This window comes from Tiliqua scincoides, chromosome 12 (genome assembly GCF_035046505.1).
Source record: "Tiliqua scincoides isolate rTilSci1 chromosome 12, rTilSci1.hap2, whole genome shotgun sequence".
Taxonomy (NCBI): Eukaryota; Metazoa; Chordata; class Lepidosauria; order Squamata; family Scincidae; genus Tiliqua; species Tiliqua scincoides.
This window is the reverse complement of record NC_089832.1, coordinates 5,169,938-5,194,892: the sequence shown is the minus strand read 5'-3', so window position 1 is coordinate 5,194,892 and position 24,955 is coordinate 5,169,938. Positions and strand designations below refer to the sequence as shown.

The 24,955-nt window shown below is 42.2% G+C and overlaps 1 protein-coding gene across 4 annotated transcripts in view; it reads right to left on the bottom strand.

Annotated features, from left to right (window-relative positions):
* The window catches only part of MTMR1 (myotubularin related protein 1), a 52,908-nt gene that overhangs the window by 21,070 nt on the left and 6,883 nt on the right, over positions 1-24,955 (bottom strand). The window contains exons 3-11 of one of the 4 annotated variants that reach the window (XM_066640288.1): positions 23,585-23,608; positions 20,690-20,740; positions 16,506-16,581; positions 5,934-6,028; positions 5,557-5,664; positions 4,135-4,233; positions 3,541-3,624; positions 2,529-2,678; positions 616-804 (exon numbers count right to left, since the gene is read on the bottom strand). In XM_066640288.1, the coding sequence (XP_066496385.1) occupies positions 616-804; positions 2,529-2,678; positions 3,541-3,624; positions 4,135-4,233; positions 5,557-5,664; positions 5,934-6,028; positions 16,506-16,581; positions 20,690-20,740; positions 23,585-23,608 (876 nt within the window). The remainder of the gene's footprint in view (positions 1-615; positions 805-2,528; positions 2,679-3,540; positions 3,625-4,134; positions 4,234-5,556; positions 5,665-5,933; positions 6,029-16,505; positions 16,582-20,689; positions 20,741-23,584; positions 23,609-24,955) is intronic. The other 3 variants (XM_066640290.1, XM_066640289.1, XM_066640291.1) reach the window with 3 other exon arrangements.

Here is a 24,955-nt window from a genome sequence, read left to right as displayed (position 1 = left end):
AATTGAACAAATGTTTAAAGATACAGGTTTCCTTGTTATGCACGGATTTGATTCGACACGAACAGCCACTGCAAACGAGAAGGAATGTGCTGTCTCCTGGAGAAGGGGAAAATGCATCTCTTTAAAATCACAGTTTTAAAAAACTGCTTTTCTTTCTAGAGAGACAGTCATGCAAACGATCATTCCATGCTGAGCCAGGCAAAGGCAAGGGGTCCTTTGCATTTCTAATTGCTGACTGCTTCTCTACAACAGTAAGAAAAGCAGTTTTTAAACCACAATTGTAAAGGGGCACACTTTTTTTAAATTGCTCTTATTTAACACGTTTTATGGTATCAGCAGGGAGTCCCAGAATCAAGCCCCTGTGAATGTCGAGACACAACCTTTTTAGGAACAATGGAGGGACAAGAAACCTGGAAGTGGGTCTTTAAATCTATTTTCCCACTGTTTTTTTATCCACTGATTTTTTTTTATCCACCAGAGGTTCTGGAACACAAACCCCAGCGGATAACAAGACACAACCTGTATTTCAGTGCTTTAAAATGAAATATTCAGCAAATGTAGATCAACCGTGTGACATGGGTCACTCAGGGAACGTTCCTCTTATATCAGCACTACCTTGTTTGTATCGGCAACACTATTCTGTCTAGCGTCGAAAATGAAGAGCTTGTGGGACTGAGCATTGGCATCCATGATGGCCTGCAAGTATTTCTCATCTTCTTTGCAACGCTTGTCGCTTGGGCCTACGAGGGGCTGGCTGCAGCGTGTGATGGTGGCCTGGCTCTCAGGATGGATCCAGCATAACACCTAGGTTAAGAAAAAAAGCACACAGGGCAATTTAAGGACAAACCAGCAGGTCTCTGGAGCAACTTGCTTGCCAAATTAAAAAAAGATCACAAGAAAGCCAGGAGTGCTGCTCCTTTGACTTCACTGGCTGCCAATTTGTTTCCAGGTGTGATTCAAGTTACTGCTTTTGACCTGCAAAGCCCTTCATAGTTTAAGGAATGCCTGCTCCATTTGAGACAGCCCTGAGGTCAGCATGCAGACCCTCCTTCGACAGCAGCCATTAGCAGAGGTTGAGTTGGTGGCAACAAGTGGAAGAGCCTTTTCTGTAGTTGTGCCTCAGCTATGGAACTGTCCCCTTTTGAGCTACACACTGTATCCTTCCTTTCTGTTTTCTGCAGGGGCTAAAGCCTTTTTTGGTCTGTTCTGGCTTTTTGCTGCATTATTATTGCTACTTCTGTTTTGCTTTTTATCATCTTTTGTTATGATGATGATTGTTGTTGTTAGCTACCAGGCACCTTCATAACAGAGGGGAAAGGCAGGATATAAATGCATAAAATGAGAATTACCAGAGTGAATAAATGATTGAGATGGGGTTAAGCCAAGGTGCTGGTTTAAAAAAAAAATGTTTGCCCATGATCCAAAGCAGGGGTGTCCAAAGTTTTTGGCAGGAGGGCCACATCATCTCTCTGACAATGTGTCAGGGGCCGGGGGAAAAAAAAAAGAATTTACATTTAAAATTTGAATAAATTTACATAAATGAATATATTAAAGATGAACTTGTATGAATGAATGAAGGTCTTGCAATAGCTCAAGGCCTATAAAAGGCCTTGCACAAAGCAAGGCTGGCCTTTCCTTTGCTGCTGCTGCTACTACATCACAGACTTGAAACAGCAAGCAGTGGAGGGAGCCCTTATCCCGCAGTTCACATGAGAGGTCAAACAGTTGACTCGGGCCAGTGTGGGCTCCAACAAATCTCCAGAGGGCCAGAGGCTCATTGGAGACTGAGGGCTCCCTGAGGGCTGCATTGAGAGGCCTCGAGGGCCACAAGTGGCCCCAGGGCCAGGGTTTTGGCAACCCTGATCCAGAGAATCAGGCAGCTAGTTCCACAGATCCACAGAGTGTTTCTTCAGCAACAGAAGAAGCAACACAACACACCGAAATGGAGTGTACTTTCCAAAGTGATGTGCAATATGACAACTGGAGGGGGAGGGGACGGTCTGCTGCTTGACCACCCGAAGTTAAGAAATCCCACTACACGTACCCAAGCTGCTGGCCTCTTTAAACACAGCGCTTTACAGATTACCAAGCCACTAGAAATTTAATTTCCATAAGTTTCATTTTTTCTGTCTAAAAATAAAAGCAGACACCAGATTCGGGTATATGAGTTTTTAGAACAGGAAGGATAGGGATTTCTGTCAGTGCCTTTGCGAACTTTAAATAGTACCTTTCCCACAAGTAACAGAAAAACAACCTTGACTACGTTTTGAACCTAGCTATGGGACTCACAAAATGGATCATCTGCATTTTTTTCCCAATTTTGCACAGAAAGTAAATACTTTCTCACACTTCATCTTCCAGCCTGCAGTCTCTTTTAGCATCCCCTTTCAGTTGACAGAGTCTTCCTTCAGGGTACTTTCCTAGAAGGCTTTTTGCAATTGAAGAGCTCTTCAGATTAAGCATGTAACTGCACCACTCAGAGATGCACATAATGCAACATTCACTTCCATCTCAAGAGGCTTACTTACTGGGACTCTGCCTTTGGCCCTAAATGCTGCTACTCTGGAGAGGTCGTCATCTTTTACACTGGTTGGCACAACAAGGACAGCAGGATACGTGTCACAAAGTTCATATGTGCTGTTAATTTTGGATATTTTCCAACTCTCATTGGGCAAACCCTGCAAACAAAGCATTTGTTTTAAAAAAAGAAACTGGATTTTGGGGAGGGGTGTTGGTCAGTGACAGAGCATTTGCTTTGCATGTAGATGATCCCAAGTTCAATCCCTTAAATCTCCAGATCCTGTAGAGAAAAATTTCTCTCTGCAGCCTTGGAGAGTAACTGCCCATCAGAAACAACAGTACTGAACTAGATGGATCCACAATCTGATGCAGGAGAAGGAAGTTTCTTAAGTTTTACCCAGTTGAGTTTAGAGTCCCCAGAGAATGAGACACTATATATTCGTACAAAAACGACACAGCACCCAATCTCTTTTTCTTTTTTCTGTCTTTTTTGGATAGAGCTCTGAAAGTTACACAAACTTGGCATTTGCTTTTGAACACACAGGCAAATATGACATTCAAAGCTTGACTGGGTCAGAAGTTACACTGACTACTTGCTTGCAAGCTTAGCTTCAGGATAGGGAGCCATCACCAAAAAGCTAGAAAGCACTTCACAGGGACAGCTCCAGGTTTCAGAATGATGTCACTAAATTGTCCTCCTATTACCCCCTCTTGGGAGGGGGGGCTCCTAGAGCGCAGAACTTCAGACCGACCTAATAAGTGCCTTCTCTGTGGTAGAATTCTGAATGGTTCACGCACAGCAGAACAGTAGACAACTAGTTCCCTACATCACTACTACTAGATTCCAAATTCTACAACCAGGGACACAACTAGAAATTGTCATGGTGAACTCTGACTTTTTTGGTGTTAATTTCATGTCAGAAGATCTCAAAGTAGCTGCCTAATTTGTCTACAGATATTGGGGAAGTAATTGGCATAGCAAATTATTGAAAGAAGAAAGCAAGCATTTTGATAACTTACCTGTCTCTTATACTCTGCCATTGGATCATAAACTTTCCAGCCATTCGTAGGAAATTTTTCTTTATAGCTAAATGCAAAGAGCGTCTGAATGGCAGACAAAAACAAAAGCATAAATTAGTACCATTTAAAGATGCTGCTTCATCTTTCATTTCTCAAGAGACTTCAGGAGAGCATTTTACCACAAGTGCTGGTTAAGTACTCAGTTTGAGCAAAAATGTTTACTATGAAAATTAATTCATTTTTATCTCCATCAACTCTATCAGGTACTTGCAGCTACCAACACTGGATAGTGAATATTTGACAACCATGCCAAGTGTAACATGGAATTCTGCATTTTTTAATGTCATGAAGGACAAGAAATAGCTCCTTTATGTCTATATTGTTTTTACTCATAAGTAAAACCTAAAGATTTCAATAGGACTGCATGGTTATCATGTTCAGAATTGCAATCTTCGTTCTTATATACACCATCTCTTTAAAAATGCAAGTACACTTTTGTAATTATAAATAATGAATAGGCTAAATCTAGATTCTTCCTTCTATATTTTGAAAAAGAGTGATGAAACTCATGGAACTCCTCATCCCAATACTTACCAACCCATGAGAAAGGGGAAATGCTCGATTAATAAGGTTTTGAAAAATCTCCAGCCTATGTTCTTCCTGTTTATAGGCAAACCGCAAATTTCTCATATCCTGTTGAAAGATATTTTAAGCTTTGGTATGCTAAATGAAAAATTGCAGCAGCTATAACCTCTATTGAAAACAAAGATTTTACACTGGCTACTTGCACTAAGAAGCCCCCTTAAAGAGAAAAGAGTAATAAATAATTAAGGGCGCAATGCTGGCCCATCAGCATCACAAAAGTGCCGGAAAGCACTTTCATGCTGACATAAGGGAAGATAGGCTGGTACATGAACATGCTGGCCTCCCCGTACCAACGCAGGTCCCAGGTTTGTGCCGGCCAAGCTTGGCTGGTGTGGAGGTCTGGGGACAGTGGGGAGGAGGTGGGGGGGAGGCGTTTCGGGGTGGGGTGAGAGCAGGGCGCAGGCATTCTCAAGGGCGGGTGGATGGGTAGGGAGTGGGGCCAGGATCCAGCACTTTACACCGTTCCCAGGCAACCCAGGGCAGTCCCAGGCTGCTTGGACTTGCGCCACCGATTTAGACCCATTGGGGCTGCTGCGTCTATTCCTGAGGCAAGGAGAAAAGTTTTCCATTGCCTTGGGCTGAGCCTCAGACAGCCCAAAACTTGCACTGGATACAGCGCAGCCTGCCGGCCAGCCTGTTCCAGTGCAAGATAGGATTGAGCTGAAAGAGTAATACTTAAGAAAAGTAATAAATCTTGCCCTAAATACTTAGACTATTATTGTTTATTTATTTTCCACATTTTTATACTGCCCTTCCTCCAAAGAGCTCAGGGCGGTATACGCAGCTGCTCCCCTCCTTCTTGTCCTCACAACAACCCTGTGAGGTAGGTGATGCTGGGAGAAAGTGACTGGCCCAAGGTCACCCAGGAAGCTTCATGGCTGAGGGGAGATTTGAACATGGTTCGTCCAGGTCTACGTCCAGCTCCCAAACCACTACACCACCCTGGATATATGAACAACGTGCACCATTACATTCATTACAGAGGTGAATCAAACAGTGGTCATTTGCAACAGAAACAGTCCATACCATAAGCCTAACAAGAGGACTCAACACATTGGGATTCACTGGGAAAAACAAAGGGTGTTTTATGAAGTGTGAATCCCAAGAGGAATATGTGTCCTTTCCCTGATTTGATATTTTCTTACCAAATTGGCCTTTCATTTCCCTCAGAAAAACTAAGTATTTTCCAATGTTCTGAAACTGAACTGGCACTTTCTGCTCCAAAGCTAGAATGCTTCTGCAGATACCGTGGCATGACAACAGTTTGGTCAGCTTGCAGCCAGAACTTCCAAGAAACCCCACAAAGAAACTGGAGCACTGAGGAGCAAGAAGTCTGAGTGCCAGTGCGCCTGTTCAAGATCAAACGGATACCTTGCAAACGATTTCTATACCGCAAGAGTTGTCTCCATGGCTCTGGACTCCAATCTTTTCAATCCTGTTAATCACTGCAAGAGGAACATCAAGAACAAAATGTGGATCCTGGAAGAAAAGTAAACATCTCGTTTCTTTATTGCAGTTGTGAGAAATACTGACTGTTGTGCAGTCTGTACGAGATAAAATTACACAATTACAGGAGGATACATAAAGCTGCCATGACACTTTATGTTTAGTTTATACGTGTGTGCCAGTATCTTCTTGCTGTGTTTCGGAAACTGACACAGATGTGTAAACTAAAGTGACATGGCAGCTCTATGTACACAACTTGCAGCTGAAAGTTGTATGATTTGCAATAACGAACAAAGGCTCACCCTCTCAACATTCTTGAAATACATTTTGTAATCTGTCACTGTCAGGGTACCGCTGATGGCTCCAATAAACGGACAAATATACATGACGTCTTTAGCTGGAGGAAAAAAAGTTGTCATTTGATTAGTCCTAATGTCCCAAACTTAGAATTTATTTTATTGCATATATTTAGAGACATACAAGCAAATATTTCGTGCAAAGAACTCCTCGTACTTCCAAAAGTCTTTGTGAGTCTAGTGTTACACATGAAATAACTAATTTCACACAACATAGTATTGCACAGTTTTTTTAAAAAAGGCCTGTTTTATAGTACTTTGCTTGAAAAGACAGTATGTGAAAAGAAAACAAAAATGAAAGATCAGTACATTAGGAGTTTAGGAAGCTTCACAATACTGAGCGAGACACTTGGTCCATCCAATTCAGTACAGTCTACACCAGTGATAGCAAACCTTTTGGGGTCAGCATGCCAAAAATTCAGAAAATGCCTAACTTGACTCGGCTGATGTGTCACTCCCTCCCCGAACAAAACATAAACAATCCTCTACATATTAGTTTATTTAAAAAACATACAGTCCAATCATATGTGGTGCAATGCATTAGATCAGGGTTTCCAAACCCCAGCCCTGGGGCCAGATGTGGCCCGCGGCCAGCCCCTTGTCCCCCAAAAGCCTCTGACCCACTTGGCCGAACATGACTGGAGCTATGCTCTGCTTGCGTCTGGAGGGTGTTCTATCGGCCAGAGAGGTTGAATGAATGAGCCCATTCATTCATTTATTCACTCATCTAAGTTTCATCTCCAATTTATTTATATAAATTTTATATTTAAATTTTTTTTCTAGCCCTCAACACCACGTCAGATATTTGATGCGGCCCTCTAGCCAAAAGGTTTGGAGACCCCTGCATTAGATAAAGAAACGTCAAATAATTACAGAAATGAAATAAGAGTTTAACAGACTCAATTGCTGTGAAATGCTGGTGAATGCTGACGTGTCACCCAAAACATTGTGGCATGTTACCTCTGGAACATGTGTCATAGGTTCACCATCACCGGTCTACACTGCCTGGTAGCTGCTTTCCAGGGCTTCAGATGGACATCTTTTCCAGCCCTTCCTGAAAATGCCAAGGATTGAACCTGCACCTTCTGAATGCAAAGCATGTGTTCTAAGGCTCCTTCCCTTTAGAACAAAATGCAAAGTACACGTTGAGACTAATATGTGGGTTCTGTTCCAAGCACTCTTGTGGATGGCAAAAAACGCACTATAGCAAATCAATTTAAAAAACAAAGTGTCTTTGCTCCAGTGATTTAAAAACAGCCTTGCTGACCTTTGTGATGTAAGATAAGAGTCATTAAGAAGACAATCCATCAATCAGTCGTCCTCCAAGAGCTTAAAAAGGTGCTTCACTCAGCCCCTCCCTTCACCAATGCAAAATGATCACCTTTCTTTCATGTGCTCAGGGGAAGGGAGGGGTTGCCTGGGGAGAGAAGGATTGATGGATTGTCAACTAGCTGCCCCCCCTCATTAATAAGGCTATTGTTAAAGGACTTTTCAGTGTTTTAAAGGGGTGAATTTTTCCCATTCTCCAGGGATCAGCACACCCCTTCTCATTTGCAGGGGCCACTCATGTTGAGTCAAATCCGTGTATAAAAAATCTGTGTATAAATAGGCTGGACGTGTACATGGTTCTATATCTAGAGCTTAATCCAGGGGTTCTCAAACCAGGGCATCATGACACCCCAGCCTGAGAGCCCTGGCCTCTGCCCCCTTAAGGGATGAGGGCAGGGGTAAGCAGCGACAATCCCCAGGATCGCATCACTAAGGGGGGTGCAGCGCGATCGCTTCGCTTTCACTTTTTAAGCTTTGAGGAGCCCTGCGGATGGTTGTGCAGGGTTCCTCGCACCCCAAGGAGGCTGCAGAAGGCTTTGGTAAGTCCAGCCAAGCTCCTGTTACCCTTCACAGCGACACAATCCTGATGATCGCGTCACTGCCTCCCGCCGCCCCCCCCCACAAGAATATACTGCCGGGGCTCAAACTCCCTTGGAGTTTGATCTTAATCTAATAGGAATGCTTCTAAGGATCCAAAATATAGCATTTCATTTTAAGTTTAAATATTATATAGTTAGTTGTTGACATTTTCAGTAATAAACTCACAGTACAATCCTACTCATGCTTACTCAGAAATATGTTCTGCTACATTCAGTGGGGTCTGAGGTAAGTGTGCTTAGGATTGGAGCCTCAGGGGGCAAAGTACCCTTCAAGGAGAAAGGCAGGATATAAACAAATAAACAAACAAATAAATAAATAATATAGTTCTCGATTCTGAGGTGTAAAAGTAAAGCTATCAAGAGCTTTCTTATTAGAACAGAACAACTGATTAAACTATTGACAAAATGGAAATCTGGGAGACTCTCTAAATAGCTTCCCAAAACAGAAACACTGTAGATGTTAAGTAGCTGTTAGGAGGACAGAATCAGGACAGCAGAAGAAGTAGCTTTCCAACAAGTATCCTTGTTTCAAGGCCACCCAACTGACATCACTGATTCAATCATACTTTTCTACAGAGTGTGAAACTATCAGTACAAATTTTGCTTACCGTAGATACTCGACTATAAGCTGATGTAACAAATAAGTTAAGGACAAGGTTCGAGCCAAAATATCATGGAATTTTCTATAACCCTTGGACCAATTGGGGGTTAAACTTAGGGGGGTGTCTGACTATAATTTTGTCTGATTTTTCCCAATGCCAGATCCTGAAAAATAACCTACCAGTAATTGTCACCCAAGAACTGTACAGTCTCTATTAAAAATATAGTAAAAGATAATAAGATGCATTTTTATTCATTAACTTTTCAAATTCTGGTCTTCACAACCTTTTTGTAAACTCTATCAAAGTAAGTGCACTGTAAACATACCAGTAGAACCATTAATCAAAACCTTTTATAAGGTGCCTGGTGTGTTAAGCCAGAGGCTCTACATATAACATATAACTGTGTGCAATTCAATTCACAGCAGAACATAAGAACATAACATAAGAACAGCCCCACTGGATCAGGCCATAGGCCCATCTAGTCCAGCTTCCTGTATCTCACAGCGGCCCACCAAATGCCCCAGGGAGCACACCAGATAACAAAAGACCTCATCCTGGTGCCCTCCCTTGCATCTGGCATTCTGACATAATCCATTTCTAAAATCAGGAGGTTGCGCATACACATCATGGCTTGTACCCCATAATGGATTTTTCCTCCAGAAACTTGTCCAATCCCCTTTTAAAGGCGTCTAGGCTAGACGCCAGCACCACATCCTGTGGCAAGGAGTTCCACAGACTGACCACACGCTGAGTAAAGAAATATTTTCTTTTGTCTGTCCTAACCCGCCCAACACTCAATTTTAGTGGATGTCCCCTGGTTCTGGTATTATGTGAGAGTGTAAAGAGCATCTCCCTATCCACTCTGTCCATCCCCTGCATAATTTTGTATGTCTCAATCATGTCCCCCCTCAGGCGTCTCTTTTCTAGGCTGAAGAGGCCCAAACGCTGTAGCCTTTCCTCATAAGGAAGGTGTCCCAGCCCCGTAATCACCTTAGTCGCTCTCTTTTGCACCTTTTCCATTTCCACTATGTTTTTTTTGAGATGCGGCGACCAGAACTGGACACAATACTCCAGGTGTGGCCTTACCATCGATTTGTACAACGGCATTATAATACTAGCCGTTTTGTTCTCAATACCCTTCCTAACGATCCCAAGCATAGAATTGGCCTTCTTCACTGCCGCCGCACACTTTCATCGACCTGTCCACCACCACTCCAAGATCTCTCTCCTGATCTGTCACAGACAGCTCAGAACCCATCAGCCTATATGTGAAGTTTTGATTTTTTGCCCCAATGTGCATGACTTTACACTTACTGACATTGAAGCGCATCTGCCATTTTGCTGCCCATTCTGCCAGTCTGGAGAGATCCTTCTGGAGCTCCTCACAATCACTTCTGGTCTTCACCACTCGGAAAAGTTTGGTGTCATCTGCAAACTTAGCCACTTCACTGCTCAACCCTGTCTCCAGGTCATTTATGAAGAGGTTGAAAAGCACCGGTCCCAGGACAGATCCTTGGGGCACACCGCTTTTCACCTCTCTCCATTGTGAAAATTGCCCATTGACACCCACTCTCTGCTTCCTGGCCTCCAACCAGTTCTCAATCCACGAGAGGACCTGTCCTCTAATTCCCTGACTGTGGAGTTTTTTCAGTAGTCTTTGGTGAGGGACCGTGTCAAACGCCTTCTGAAAGTCCAGATATATAATGTCCATGGGTTCGCCCGCATCCACATGCCTGTTGACCTTTTCAAAGAATTCTATAAGGTTCGTGAGGCAAGACTTACCCTTACAGAAGCCATGCTGACTCTCCCTCAGCAAGGCCTGTTCATCTATGTGTTTTGAGATCCTATCTTTGATGAGGCATTCCACCATCTTACCCGGTATGGATGTTAGGCTGACCGGCCTATAGTTTCCCGGGTCCCCCCTCTTTCCCTTTTTAAAAATAGGCGTGACATTTGCTATCCTCCAATCTTTTGGCACCGTGGCCGTTTTGAGGGACAAGTTGCATACCTTAGTCAAGAGATCAGCAACTTCATTCTTTAATTCCTTAATAACTCTTGGGTGGATGCCATCAGGGCCCGGTGACTTATTGATCTTTAATTTATCAATGAGGTCTGAAACATCTTCTCTTTTAAATTCTATCTGACTTAACTCCTCGGTTAGGAGGGGCCGTTCGGGCAGCGGTATCTGCCCGAGGTCTTCTGCCGTGAAGACAGATGCAAAGAACTCATTTAATTTCTCTGCCCTCTCTAAGTCTCCTTTTATCTCCCCTTTCCCTCCCTCACCATCCAGAGGGCCAACCGCTTCTCTGGCGGGTTTCCTGCTTCTAACATATTTGAAGAAGCTTTTATTATTCCCCTTAATGTTGCTGGCCATGTGTTCCTCATAGTCTCGCTTGGCCTCCAGTATCACCTTCTTACATTTCTTTTGCCACAGTTTATGTTCTTTTTCATTCTCCTCATTAGGGCAAGACTTCCAGGGCACCCTCCTGGATTTAGTGGAACCCTTCTTTCTTTGCAGTATACACCTCTGCTGGGCCTCTATTACTGTTGTTTTAAGCAGCCTCCATGCACTCTGGAGAGATTGGACTCTTTTTACCCTCCCTTTCAACCTCCTTCTAACCAGCCTCCTCATTTGAGGGAAGTCCGCCCGTCGGAAGTCAAGGGTTTTTGTTAGAGATTTGCCTGGTATTCTTCCCCCAACGTGCACGTCAAAACGGATCGCAGCATGATCACTGTTCCCCAATGGCTCAGTAACGTTTACATCTCTAACCAGGTCCTGCGTACCGCACAATATTAAATCCAGAGTCACCTGTCCTCTGGTGGGCTCCGTGACTAGCTGATCTAAGCCACAGTCATTTAGCACGTCAAGAAATCCGGTTTCCTTATCGTGACCAGAACACAAACTGACCCAGTCAATATGAGGATAATTGAAGTCCCCCATGATTACAAGCCTGTCCCTCCTTGTCACCTCCCTGATCTGTTTCCTCATTTCAAGGTCCCCATCAGATTTCTGGTCTGGAGGACGATAGCACGCCCCCAGTATTACATCGCTGCACAAGCCTGGTAATTTAACCCACAGAGATTCTACGGTGGAGTCGGACCCACCTTTAATCTCTACTTTGCTGGATTCTATCCCTTCCTTAACATAAACGGCCACCCCACCTCCAACACGCAGAGAGACAAGCAACAAGGACTGAGCGTGAGCAAGCGAAGTTACAAATAGCTGCAACCTGATTTACTCAGAAGGAGACCCATTGCTTTCCATGGGTGTTATTCTTAAGTAATGGTGTGCTGAATTGTAGCCTAAGACTTTGTTTCAGAAGAAAACGAGTATTACATTCTGTTGTTTTAAAAACCAGACCTCTGCCAAACATTCGCAAAATGGAAATTGGGTGCAGAAGGGGTGGGTTTGATCCTACCAGAGAACCAGGCTTGCTTGATTTAAAGACAGTGTTGAGCCCTGGCTTACTTTTTTCTCAGGAGGAGTGAAAAGGTTAACTTTGGCTGCAACTTGCAGTTTTGTTTCCCTGGAGCAGTGGTTCTCACACATTTAGCAGGGGGACCCACCAGGACAGAATGAGAATCTGTCGGGACCCACCAGAAGTGATGTCATGACCGGAAGTGACATCATCAAGCAGGAAAATTTTTAACTATCCTAGGCTGCAATCCTACCCACACTTACCCAGGAGTAAGTTTCTTTTACTATCATTGTTAAAAGAATATACATAGTAGTTTGTTAAAAGTACAGGTCTATAACATTTCCCCAAATGCAGTCACATGCCATGGTAGCATCAAAACTAATATATTAAAAATAAAATATTGAAATGAATGGGGACCCACCTGAAATTGTCTCATGACCCACCTGGTGGGTCCTGACCCACAGTTTGAGAAACACTGCCCTGGAGACTAATACCCTGTAATTATCTCTGCACTATCCTCTTGCTTTTCTCTGGGCTTCTCCTGGTTGCCAGAATGTGCCTGAACAGCCCTGACCCCTGAGTGACCCACAGATAAGGAGAGGAGATTTTATACTTGATTTATTAGCATAAACGTCTTACCTAATAGGCGAGTATTTATGGCAGTATTTCTGGGTCCTTAGTTAGCTAGTTCCTACTGTTCTTAGACTAAATTAAAACAGAAAGGTGAGGGAGTGGTATAATTTTGTATTTAATTACTTTTAGCACTTAAGTGCTAATATGGAAAGCGCTGACTTCCATTTTTGTACACAACAGTACCCTAGATAGTTTAACTTAATTATAATTTATATCTTGTCCAGATTGTGCGTAAAGATTTGATCATTTTGGTAACACTCTTGTCTCTTAATGAACTGGTATCGAAATGTTGGTATTCTGTTAATTAACCAAAATGTTATTGGAACTGCTTTATTGCTAATGTGTTGCCTTTTTTATGTATGGTAAGGTGCTCTGAGTGCAACTTTGCAGCAGTGACCCAAAATTTTTATTAAAATAGTTGCCACCATTATCCAGCTAAGTGTGAGCTCAAGCCTTCCCTTAAGTGGGAAGGTTCCATCTATACTTGCAATACTCAGCCACTGGTGGAAAGCAAAACAGCCTGTTGCCTGCTAGCTGGGCAAGGTCAATCTGGGGATTAGGGGGATCCCCTCCCCTTAGCATCCTTCAAGATCATGACCCTGCTTGGCTACCAAGAGGAGAAACTTCCCACCTGCAAAGACCGAGGCATTTTGGAACCACTGGAGAATAACCCAAACAATCAGTTTTAGCGAAAGAAATCTGGCACAGAAGCCTTGTTAGTGGCACCTCACGCAACCGTGTTGATCAAGCCTCATCTATTTGAAAGCTGAACTTAAAGACATTGAAGTCCCCATTCCACTGCATCCTCAGATCACTCTCTGCAACAACGACAATTACATTTAGCAGTAGCTCTCAAAACTCTATGCATTAGTCATAGGAAGAGCTCATGTTGCAGCAGGCAATAAGCAGACTCCAAATCTGGCTCTCCCCTGCTGCAGCCTATTTAATAAGTAATTTCCATTTTCAGATCGTTTTAAGCAGGGAAAGAAAAAGCACTTCACAGCCCAGATACAGAGTCAAGACAGCACCTTTTGAATAAAATATGACCCAAGAATTTCATTTAGCAATAAGGCAGTACTGCATGGAGCAGCACAAAGACCCTTGGTCTCAGCCCAGGGTAGTGAAACATATTGTTAAGCACTCCCTACTTCCCCAAGCAGAGAGAGAAGTCTACTACAGGGTTTTGTTTCCTTTGGAAGAGCGTGTATGCTGGAGACTTCTGGTGTCTTTTTATACGTTCGCTTTATTTACAAGTATGGAAGCAGAGGAGATGGAAAGCAAGTAAACTTCTAAAAACAGGCAGCAAAATGATGGATCACTGATCAGATTGCCAGAGAGAGAAAAATGTGGACCCTGGATGTTCGTCTTGTTGATTGCAATCTAACTAAACTGAGACCCTCTTGCCCACCATTCTCCCCTCACACTTCCTCACTTGAGGCACAGTGACCCTTGACCCTAGACCGTAAAGTCACTGGATAGCCCAGTATAAGTATAAGCAAAAAAAGAATCGTTTTAAAGGCAAAAGCCACACTGCAAAAGTATAGAAAAACACAGAATAGAAGAAGCTGTTTGACTTCATTTAAATGCAAAATTGTATTCTCACAGAGCTGCTTAGGCTCTGTAAACACCTTGGAATGCAAACAGATAAGATTGCTAGGTAATGAGCAGATAGGCCCCAACTTGGCAGAAGTATACCCGTCTTAGCAAGGACAGTCTGCCTCTCTTCGTTTATAGTTTTAAACTGTTGTTCTTCCATGCTTTCAAAGGAAAAGACACATATAGGTACATATAGGTAAAATAGTCTTTGCCCTAAAGCAGGGCTTTCAAATTGGGGTGTCGCGATGCCCCAGCCTGTGAGCCCTGGCCTCTGCCCCCGTAAGAGGCAGGGGCAGCCTGGAGGTAGGGAGGAGGCAGCGGCGCGATCCCCAGGATCGCGCCGCCCAGGGGGGCTGCAGGGGCTTGGGTGCACTTACCCAAGCCTCCTGCAGCCTCCCTGGGCTGCGGGGAGCCTGGCGCGACCTGCAGCAGGGCTCCCCGCAGCAGTGAAAGTAAATGTGGAGTGATCCCAGAGAGTTTAAGAACCACTGCCCTAAAGTGTAACCAACATATATGGGGACATAGTAGTCATTAGAAGTAAGTCTTAAGCAACCTTTGCTGCTTGAAAACAGACAAAAGCTTTAACATTGCAGGAAGGCTTCACAGGTGTTTCTATGTTGACATTAGCATAGGAGAAAGGCATGCAGAGGAAAGATAACAGTACCAGTCAGAATACATTGTGTCATCTCTTAATGAGGATGGTATGGAGACCTGTCAAGGAAGCCCCTAATTGGATTGATGGATGCAAGTAAGGGTCAGTACTGGATAAAATGATATTATAGCAACCCCTGCTGGTTCTTGAAAACTTTGCAATTCAATATGTTTAATTGTTTAATTCTACCTTTTATGGGAACTGTAACCTGAAACAAGCCTATCAGGTGTCTCTAAAGTTATCTACAGCCCATTAAGAGTTAGTCCCATCTATGATGTCAAACTTCAGCCAATAGGAAGTTCAGATTTTCAAACAAAGGACCCAAAATGGTATAAAGGAACCAGTTAACATTGGGAAATTGCTCTCATGCTTTGAGACATTAGTCCCATGAGATGCCCGTTGCTTGTAATGAAATAAAGCCTGCAAACGATCACCCTTCAGTACTGAGTCTTGCTTTCTTGAACCCTGCAACACACTGACATTGTTCCCCTTGTCTTTTTTCAAACTGAAGGAGTGAAAGGAAGAGGAGAGAGGCTGGTGGATGGAGGCAGGCACGGACAGGCTGACTCTAAGGAGGACTGTCTCCCATCAGTTAGTTCCCAATGAGGAAATGTTAGCCAATCCTCTCTACTAGAAGGAAATCAGCTTAGAAGGAAGGACACCAGCAGCCTTAAAACTATTAATACAGGAATGATGGTGGTTGGCAACCTTCAGTCTCGAAAGACTATGGTATAAGCCTACAGCACCCGGTATTCCCAGGCGGTCTCCCATCTAAGTACTAACCAGGCCTGACCCTACTTAGCTTCCGAGATCAGACAAGATCAGGCATGTGCAGGGTAACAGTTGCTAATACAGGAATAAAACCTGGTTTTTCAAAAGTTTGGAAATTAGAGGCTTGGGAATCCCAAGGAGAATTAGCACACTAATAAAGACAGTTGCGTGATCAGTTGAGACAGCACACCAAACTATGGTTAGTGCTAAATGTTCTTTAGAATCCCAAATCATGTTTTGAATTTCCAAGCACTCAGCTTCGTAAGGTCACACTTCTATCCATGATGCAGCAGCCTCTGGAAGCAAAGCAGCGGTCTAAGCTGGGATTTATGAATTCAGACATCATGTCAAACCTTTATTATCACCAGCCTTTGTTGGCAAACTATGGTTTCTGATTCTGGTTTGCACACACAGCAAACCACAGTTAAGCACCCCTAACTATCATTTGATGTGTTATCTGAACTCAGATGCTAAGTCATCAGCCTTAAACTTTTCTCATTAACAGCACAATCCTATGCATGTCTGCTCAACTAAATCCCATTGTAATCAATGGACTTGCTCCAAGGAAAGAGTGCACAGGACTGCAACTGAAAAAACTGCAAACATACTATGGAAGAGAAAATGCTTGAAGATGTACAGAAAGCATATGGATCTAAGGTTTATACTTAGCACATCTGTTTCATGCGTCACTGATTTCTTTGCTAAATGTCTAAAATTCTATGCAGATCTGCTTGCCTGTGGAATTCCATATCTTCAATAGCCCACTTGGGGTTCCAATAACCCACTAAAGGATTAAATGTTCAGAATAAATATGACAACCTGGTATTTTTTTAAAAGTATACATAAAACCAAATAATAATTTTCATTTGATGTTTAGCCGCAAATGATGTTATCTCATCACTCAGTGCTCTACTTACCAATGGCTTTGATTGATTCTCCAGGAAAAAGAGGAGCCTCTTCCATCTGGGCGAGTTTGTTTCCATCCCTCAGTGCCTGGCAAAAAGCCAAAGCCAGAAGTAAATCTCACGTTCCATCTGCACAGCTTCAATACAGTACCACTACAAGGTGCTCTTGCTAGTAGGTTACAGGAGCAAAACAAATTATAGCTCTTTCATCTCAAAGCACAGTGCTTTAACACTAAGGGATGATGCAGATGTACACTTAATTATGGTTAAGGGATTGGGAGTAAGCCATATCTTTGCATGTTCTTCCCACTTGGCAGTAAATTCCTCCCTCCTGCCTCAACCAAGGGTAGAAATTTTATCAGCAACAGTGGATAAGGTAATTGAGAGTTTTCATTTAGCCAGGATTTGAAAACTGTTTGGAACCTTGGTAAGTCTTGAGACGTTAAAGTTAAATCAATAAAATCATTTTAACCATATCTAAGGTGAGAGGACAGAATTCACAACAAGGGAGAATGCTGTCCCACAGCATTAACCAAGCTCTTAACCAAGTTCAAGAATTTGGTTGCATCATTTGCAAGAGGTCGGGTCTGCTGCTAATTGTGTATTTACTGAATTAACATACATTAGACATGTAAAATATGTATTAGTAGCAAAGCGCTTTCAGAAAAGTAAGATCAATATCCAAGTCTTACAAGGCACACAAGAAGGACAAGCAAAAATTCTACCAATATATTATAAATACTATAAATTGTACTTTGACTACAGCTCCCAGAATGTGTTGCAGTCCTACATTTCATAAATTCAGCTGATAAGGCCTTTTCAGGAAGAAAGATTATTTTCGCTTGGTCAGTAAGTACTTTATTTGCTGAAACCAAAGGTAATTACAAATGGCTTTTTTCTTTTCATTTTTTAGCTGCTCCCTGATTAGAGGTGTTTGTTTCCTATGAGCAAGATAGGATTACAGCTTAGGCCTTACTGAACACAATGGGATTACTTCTGAGTAAAATAAAAAACAGTTTTCAAACACCTCTATCAATGTGTTTTAAATTTCTTGCTTCAGATATTGCGACTATTTTTTTTTAAAGGTATACTATCAAATTTTTCATCTTCATGAAAATTTACTTCCCCAAAATGTTTCAGTGGAAGCACAGAGGCCCCCCTGTATCCACGGATTCAGTTATCCACAATTATTCAGTTAATTGGGTCCACGGGGCCCCTCCCCATGCACCCCCTCCAGAGGCGAGAGAGGAGCTCTGCTTTCCTCACCTCTGGAAGGTCCTGAGCCCAGCAAAGGCTGTGGGGATCTGTCCATGGCCTCTCCTGGGCTAAGGCTGAGCTTGGTGGCTCAAGTAATGCATAATTTTATATAAAACAGAGCCGCACAAACTGCGGACTGAAGCCCAGATCTGGGATCTGTGTGGATCCATCTGCCCGGTAAGCAGACCTTTTGGTTTCACTCAGCTGCCACGCAATGTCCCCCCTCTTCAGGGGACAGAGGATGCTCTGGGCAGTTGCATCTGCCCAGACATCCTGTCATGCGGCCTTCCAGGATGCCGGGCAGATGAGGTGACTGCCCAGAGTGTCTCTGTCCTCTGAACAGGGAGAGCATCACATGGCAGCTGATTGAAACGCTCAGATGCAGTCTGGATGGGGACAGCATTCCAGGTGCGCAGCACTTGAAAGTTAAAATGACAAAAAATAATTTGAGCTGCTGAGCTCAGCAGTCCTGACGGATATCCGTGGCCTTTGCTGAGCTCAGAGGACCCTCCGGAGGTGAGGGGAGCACAGCTCCCCTCGGCTCCGGAGGGTGAGGGGCAGGTGTTCACCTGTATCCATGGTTTCAACTGTCTGCGGGGGATTCCTGAATGGAGACCCTGCAACTATGGGGGCACATCTCTACACACTCTACAACAGCTTCAAGTCTAAAACTTTAGTTCAAATGCAAGAGTCATGTTTCCCTTAAAGCTTTTGGAAAAGAACCCTAAAACCTGGTAACATCCTAAGGGAAAGTTGTGAGGAGACTGTTCAGGTCCAGATGTCTTTTCACAAGTACACAATATTTCACTGTAAGACTTCAGACAAAAATCTGCAACATTTTTAATTCCAGCATGTAAAAATGTCTGGATCATTCTATATGGAACACAAACAGATGTCCACCACAACTTCTCTTGCAGTTTTGATTTACTAGTAAGGATTAATACTAGTGTTCTCAGTGTCACTATCCCATATGCTCACCTGATGTTGTGTGTGTGACTGTGTATCTGCAAATGACTTGTGCGCATCTGCACAAAGGTGCCTTAGTAAGAGTCTGTCAGAGTCTTTTGAAGAAATCAGCCAATTTATTATGTTGATGTTAATAGATTTAGATGTAAAAATACTAATATGACATCCGACATACTATGATTTATACTACTTATCCTACATTCTATATTAAATGGTGCAATTAAGTTACTGATTCATTAACTGCATATTTAAAATGTAGACTTTAATAGGATTTTAATTAGCAACAACCCCCACTATATAGCATTCAGTTCCACTGGCCTTGTAAATCTTGGCGCATTACTTCAATCAAGCAATTTAAGATTATTTCCAACTGCAAAAAGGTTTTTCTGAATTTATTCAAACAGAAAAATGTCAGAGTTGTAGAATATCTTCAAATATCTCCTGTACCAATACTACGATATTTGAAGCAGCCCATTAATTTATTAAATGGTAGCTAATTGCACTGCCTTTAGTCAACATCACAAAAAAATTTCTGCAAATTGCATAATTATCACTGTTGTACTATTTTATACCTCGTCTTTGCATTAGGTAGACTTCATGGCCAGGAAACAAGGAATCACACTCCAAGCTCAGAGGAGCTTAAGCCTTGAGAGTTTCTCAAATAGCAACTTCATCACCCAACTATACTGAATGACATACTGTTTTTGAAGCTGCAGGTTATGAGGAGGCAACTGGAGGAAAGGAGCCTGCCCTGTATTTATAGATAGTAGAAAAAAATCCAAAACAGAAGCCCTGAGAACTTAAGCAGCTCTTTGCTCATGAGTTTAAAATGGAGAGTGTTTACTTTAAATATTGTCTGGACGTTTAAGTTACTGCTCACACTGACACAACTTTTCATAATGTAGGTTATTTTGGAGTATTTAGAAACTGTTATTGCCTGCTATTTTGTTTGCATGGACAGAGCCTGGAAAGCCCCACTACCTGCATCACCAAATTGCTGCCAAGTGCGCAGCAAAGGGAACAGGAAAGAAGGATTCAGTGTTTTGCGAATTAGCTGCTTCTGTATTGGCCACACAAGCAGCCTGGGCACAACCTAGTGATGACACCAAGCTGTGCAAGTTGCTGGAAGCCACTGCACAGCTATAGTGTCTGCCACAACAGGAACACGGGAAGCTGCCTTACACAGAGTCCAACTGCTGGTCTACCGAGCTATTACTAGACAGTGTCTAAACTGAATGGCAGTGGTTTTCCAGGGTTTCAAGATAAAGATGCTTCCCTGGCTTGCTTGGAGATGTCAGCACTGGCACTGCTTGCAGCTCAGTGGCAGTATCCTGCTGGTATCGTCTACAAACACATCCCCCCTTGGGCTATGAATGCCCAAGCCCCTGCCTTGAATCATCAACAATTTTGAGAGGAGAAGAAAAGATGCCTGTGAAGCGTATCCTTCCGACCACTCTTTGTTTGTAATGATTTATCATTGTTTTATTTTATATTGAGGCACTCTGGGAGCCATGATGGCTGGTGGGCAGGGTACAAATGTCGTAAATAATAGGGTAGTGACCCCTTGTAACCAACATCCACAGGGGCTGTGGATGACACATGAAGGTTCTGAAACACGATCTCCGTACATCACTGGAAGGGACAGGACCGCAGTCATCACTTTTCGTATTTTATGAGGAATTCATGACACTACAAATTTGGCAATACCTTCTTCCTACATACTAAAAAAAAATCTGGAATTGTGCCTTAACACAGTGCTAGAAAACACAGCTATAACTACCCATTAGCTTTAATAGATAATTAATTGTGATTATGTGTTATAAATCCTGAATCCAAGGAGAGAACCTCAGAAAGAAGCGCTGAGAAAAATACTTTAGAATGATTCCCAACTTTTTTAGGACTAGACAGATTGCTCCAACATCACAGCTACATATTACTTAGTTATTGAACAAAAGGTGAGTAAAACTTGCCACCTGATCAACTTCAGCGTCAGAAGGATAGCCATTGTGTCCATCCTGAATCTCCTGAATAGCATGATGCAGCAGTGGGCAAGCAGAAGGAACAGGGGAAAAAACATGCACATGACAGGTGAAAGGATAGCATTTTGTAAAATAAAAATTGAGACAGTAGATACTTTTAAGATCAATGTATTTGGTCAGTTTGTCTGTACGGTACATTCCATAGATCAAGTATATGTTCTGGCACCTCTTTGATCCAGTTTATTAAACTGGAAAATGAAATCAGAATGTGTTCATTTCCCTCTTTATAACAGCAAGTTCAGGCACCAAAAAACACAAAGTATATACTGTCTTTTTCCTTTTTTTTTCAAACAAGTAATCTTCAAAACAGTAAAGAGAAAATGCAGAGTATAAAGGAGGCCACATGCTTAAAATAACAAAAGATTATAGCATACTATGGCAGCAGAGAGAGAGAGAAACCATGCAATTATTTGAAGATAAAACAATTTTCTGTCACCACTCAAAATAGTAACAACATTTTAAGAACTACTAACGGTTTTAATGATCCCAATCTGGAGATCTGTCCATTATTACAATATCACAAACCACAACATTATGCTGACTCTGCAAGGAGCAAACCTCTGCAGCCAACAAAACACTTGAGGACTGGGTTGTAAACATTTCTGGTATTTTGCTTCTTAAGATTTCACTGACAAACATTTTTCCCATGTGACGATGGGATGACCAAGAACACCATTTGCTGCACCCCTCTAATTTCTTTGTATTTGTTCAATTTCCATGGAAGTCTAAGGACCTTTCTGAACTCTCTGCAGCAGAGCAAAAGGTCACGGGAAGCTATAACTTTTTAACTACATTTATTTTTATGGAGTCAGCTGGTTGACAGTTTCCTTGATGAGGCTCCTCTTCATCCTAGGTAGGCCTTTATAAATGCTGATGGGGAGCTGCTGTTATCAGACTAGTCAAGACCACAGTTCATCTTTGAAGCCAAAAGCTGAATTTATTTTTCTCTTTCGAAAAGAAAATTTCCTTGGGACTTTACGATTTTTACTATGTCAGTAAAAAAACAAACAAAAAACAAAGTAATTGTCAGGCAAAACATTTATTTCAATCCAAGGACTTTCTCTGAAAGCATGTATCTTTTTTTTTTTTTTAAATGAAGGAACATGAGCGCAGACCAATGTTCCAGACAGAGGAATGTCAACGTGGCCTGAGCAACTGAAGGTGATACCTTTCTGGGTCAACTTTTGGGGTGAGACGGGATAAGTTCCCACAGTACTCTTTTCAATAATTCCACAAAGTAGAGCGCAGTGGACTGACCCCCAAACCCCCCCCCCCCAAAGCCAATAAAACTTTTGGATGATTAGAATTTCCAACATTTTAAGCTTTTTATGTGTTCTTTTAAATAAGTCTTCCCTGTGTCAGAAATAAAGCAGGAAAGAGTGGACACAGTTGAATTATACTACAGGAAAAGAGGATACGGCAGTCCCACAAAAAAAGGGGCCAATAAGGAAGATGGTTGAATTCTGCACAACGAGGCACAGAGATGAAGAAGAGAAGGCTGAAGCAGTGCGAACCAGAAGCCCTAAAATTGAAACAGTAAAAACCTAGAAATATGAGTGTTAATTGCAATCTTTTTCAAATCTCATCCCTTTATTTCAAAATTTGCTTCTGCACACCATGCCTTTGTACATCGTGTCTATTAAATGGAAGAAAGCCTCTTGGCACAGGAAGCAAAATGGGCATATTCCTTGCAGCTCAACTTGGGATTTACCTTGCATTTTACTATGACAGCAAGTAGCTGGAGGGAAGCTTAGAGCTATGCTAGAGGCACTTCCTCACCCTCCAGAATGCCACAGTTGTTTGGAAGCTGCACCCCTTTTGAGGACAGCATTACAGGAAAGGAGAGGCCTTAGTGAAGATTCTGGGATTTCAGTGGAAATTATTCTGCTCTTTTATCCGACAGAACTCTGTTCTATGGCAGCCTTGCAAATAAACCCTCACAAGTTACTAGCTCAAAACATTTTTATGAGTTCACATGTGCCCACACATGCCCATTGGCAGCTAGAAAATCAGGCTGCCCACAGATTATTTTTAGTCACCACAGGCAACTAGCTATTTACCAACTTGTTCTATGCTCTCTTGCTCCCCCTCAGCAGCATATTGTGGAGAGGGGTGGGGGAGATTTTTAGCAGGAAAAAAAAATGGGTATCTGTTTGGAAATAAATGCCTAAGATCTCTCACCCTTTCAATGTTTTTGCTGATTTGAAATTGAAGGCAACAGAAACTGTGCATTTTTTTTATACCAGAAACACCAGAGGAAATATTTCAGCAATTCAGGGACAAAGATGCCGGTCACTGCAGTGGAACCCAGCTCTGGTTCCAGTTTTGAATTTTGCACTAATAGGCTAGCAATTAAGGCAATGCCTGCATAAACACAAACATGAACTGAAATCTTATTTAAGTAGGACAGACAACAACTTATTGCTTTTTTCCCTGGGCTTCTCCCTACGACATCTTTAGCAAAGAGAACACATAAAGTCTGCTAATGCAGCACTCTGTAGTCAAAAGCATGTAGGCATCAGTTGAGAGGGCCCATTCTGTCACAGAATTAATGTAATAAAACTTAAGTTAGTACCATGCATTCCCAACATAACTTAAAGATACTGCCCTTTCACATACTGGCTTTTATTGCTCATGAAAACATTGTAATGTACATAAAACATTTCTATGGCAAACAAGCTGTTGCACAGCATAGCAAAATGGTCCAACTGGTTTGAGACAACCATTAATGAAGTAAAGAAGAACACTGAGGCACATCAAGTTTTCAACACAGCACAAAAACACAAACAGGTAAGAGGCTGAGTTGCTGATAGCCACATTTATTCTTACCCTTATAGTAGGCCTCCTGTATACCTGTTAGTTAAAATACAGATATTATCCAACAAGTCATGCATTCAAATCCTGATCGTCTCATCTCTTGAAACCTTATACTGTATTTCCTTAAGCATCTTAATGACTAGTAACTGTTTATATGACTACTGATCTCAAGGCTAAGCAGGGGCAAAGCAACAGCCCCAAAGTACCCAGAGCCCTTGACTTTACTTTCAGTTTGCTGATGGGGTAAACAGATCAAGAGACTTCAGTGAGTTCAAGAGTTACTGCACTAACAGGTTGTATCAGATAACCGATGCTATAAGCATACCTTAGTAGCTACTGAGATTATTATACAGTTATTTACCAGATGGTTTAAAATTTTAAGTTTCAGTCATAGTGAGAAATAAGGACGGGCTTTGACAAGAACATACTAATATTTCTGCTGCTTCTGCATATGCACTTTTCTCAGAAAGATTACAGAACTCAAATATTCAATCTTCTCCTATAATTTAAAAAAACAGTAATTACAAACTTTGTGCAAACAATAGCCACATGATTAAATGGGCCTAAGATGCAATGAAACCATGCACTTAAGTTCTGTTGGTTTCTCTGGAACTTAAGGGTGCTTAAGTGACTCTGGATCTCATCTTTATGATACAATAAATTATTCGAAGTAAGATCTTTACTCATAATTTCCTGGTAGCAAAGGGATAATAAAACTTTAAGTCACAGACAATTATTTCTGTCCTATTTAGTCTTCTTAAATCACAAGAAAACAATCCCCTTTTTCAAGTCCTCCAAGAGCAGATAATAGGCATTTAAGCTTGTAGTTCCCAGTCTACACCCACACTTGGAGAATGGCAGATGGAAAATGAAGCAGATATGTCCTGCTCTGCGTGGGCCCAAGCTATTCGTTCAAGAACATGATGGAAAGAATCTGATACAGTAAAAACATGAAATACAAATACAGGGTACCTGCTGACTTCAAACACCATTAACCAATATAACTGCAGGGGCAATAGAGATGTCCACATTGCACCTGCTGGGGAGGAGGAAGGTGGATCAACCTGGGCAGAGCCTTGCTATACTTATGGCAGATATACCTGCTGTGAGCCATCTGACCCAATGCCGGGCATGATGACTGCAAAGTGGCTCCATGACTGAAGGCTGCCCACCTTGGCTTTTAAAAAGATTTCCGCCTTTTAAACAGCGGGCACAGGTAGCCAAAAAACATGATGGATATTAAAAAACAAAATGCTCTACTTTTGAATACTTCATCAGAACTTGGAAGCACATTTACTTCCAAGCTCTGAAACATGGATTCCCTGGGACAGGTACAACAGAGGACTATACGGGTTGAGTCTCCTTATTCATGAGGGTTCCATT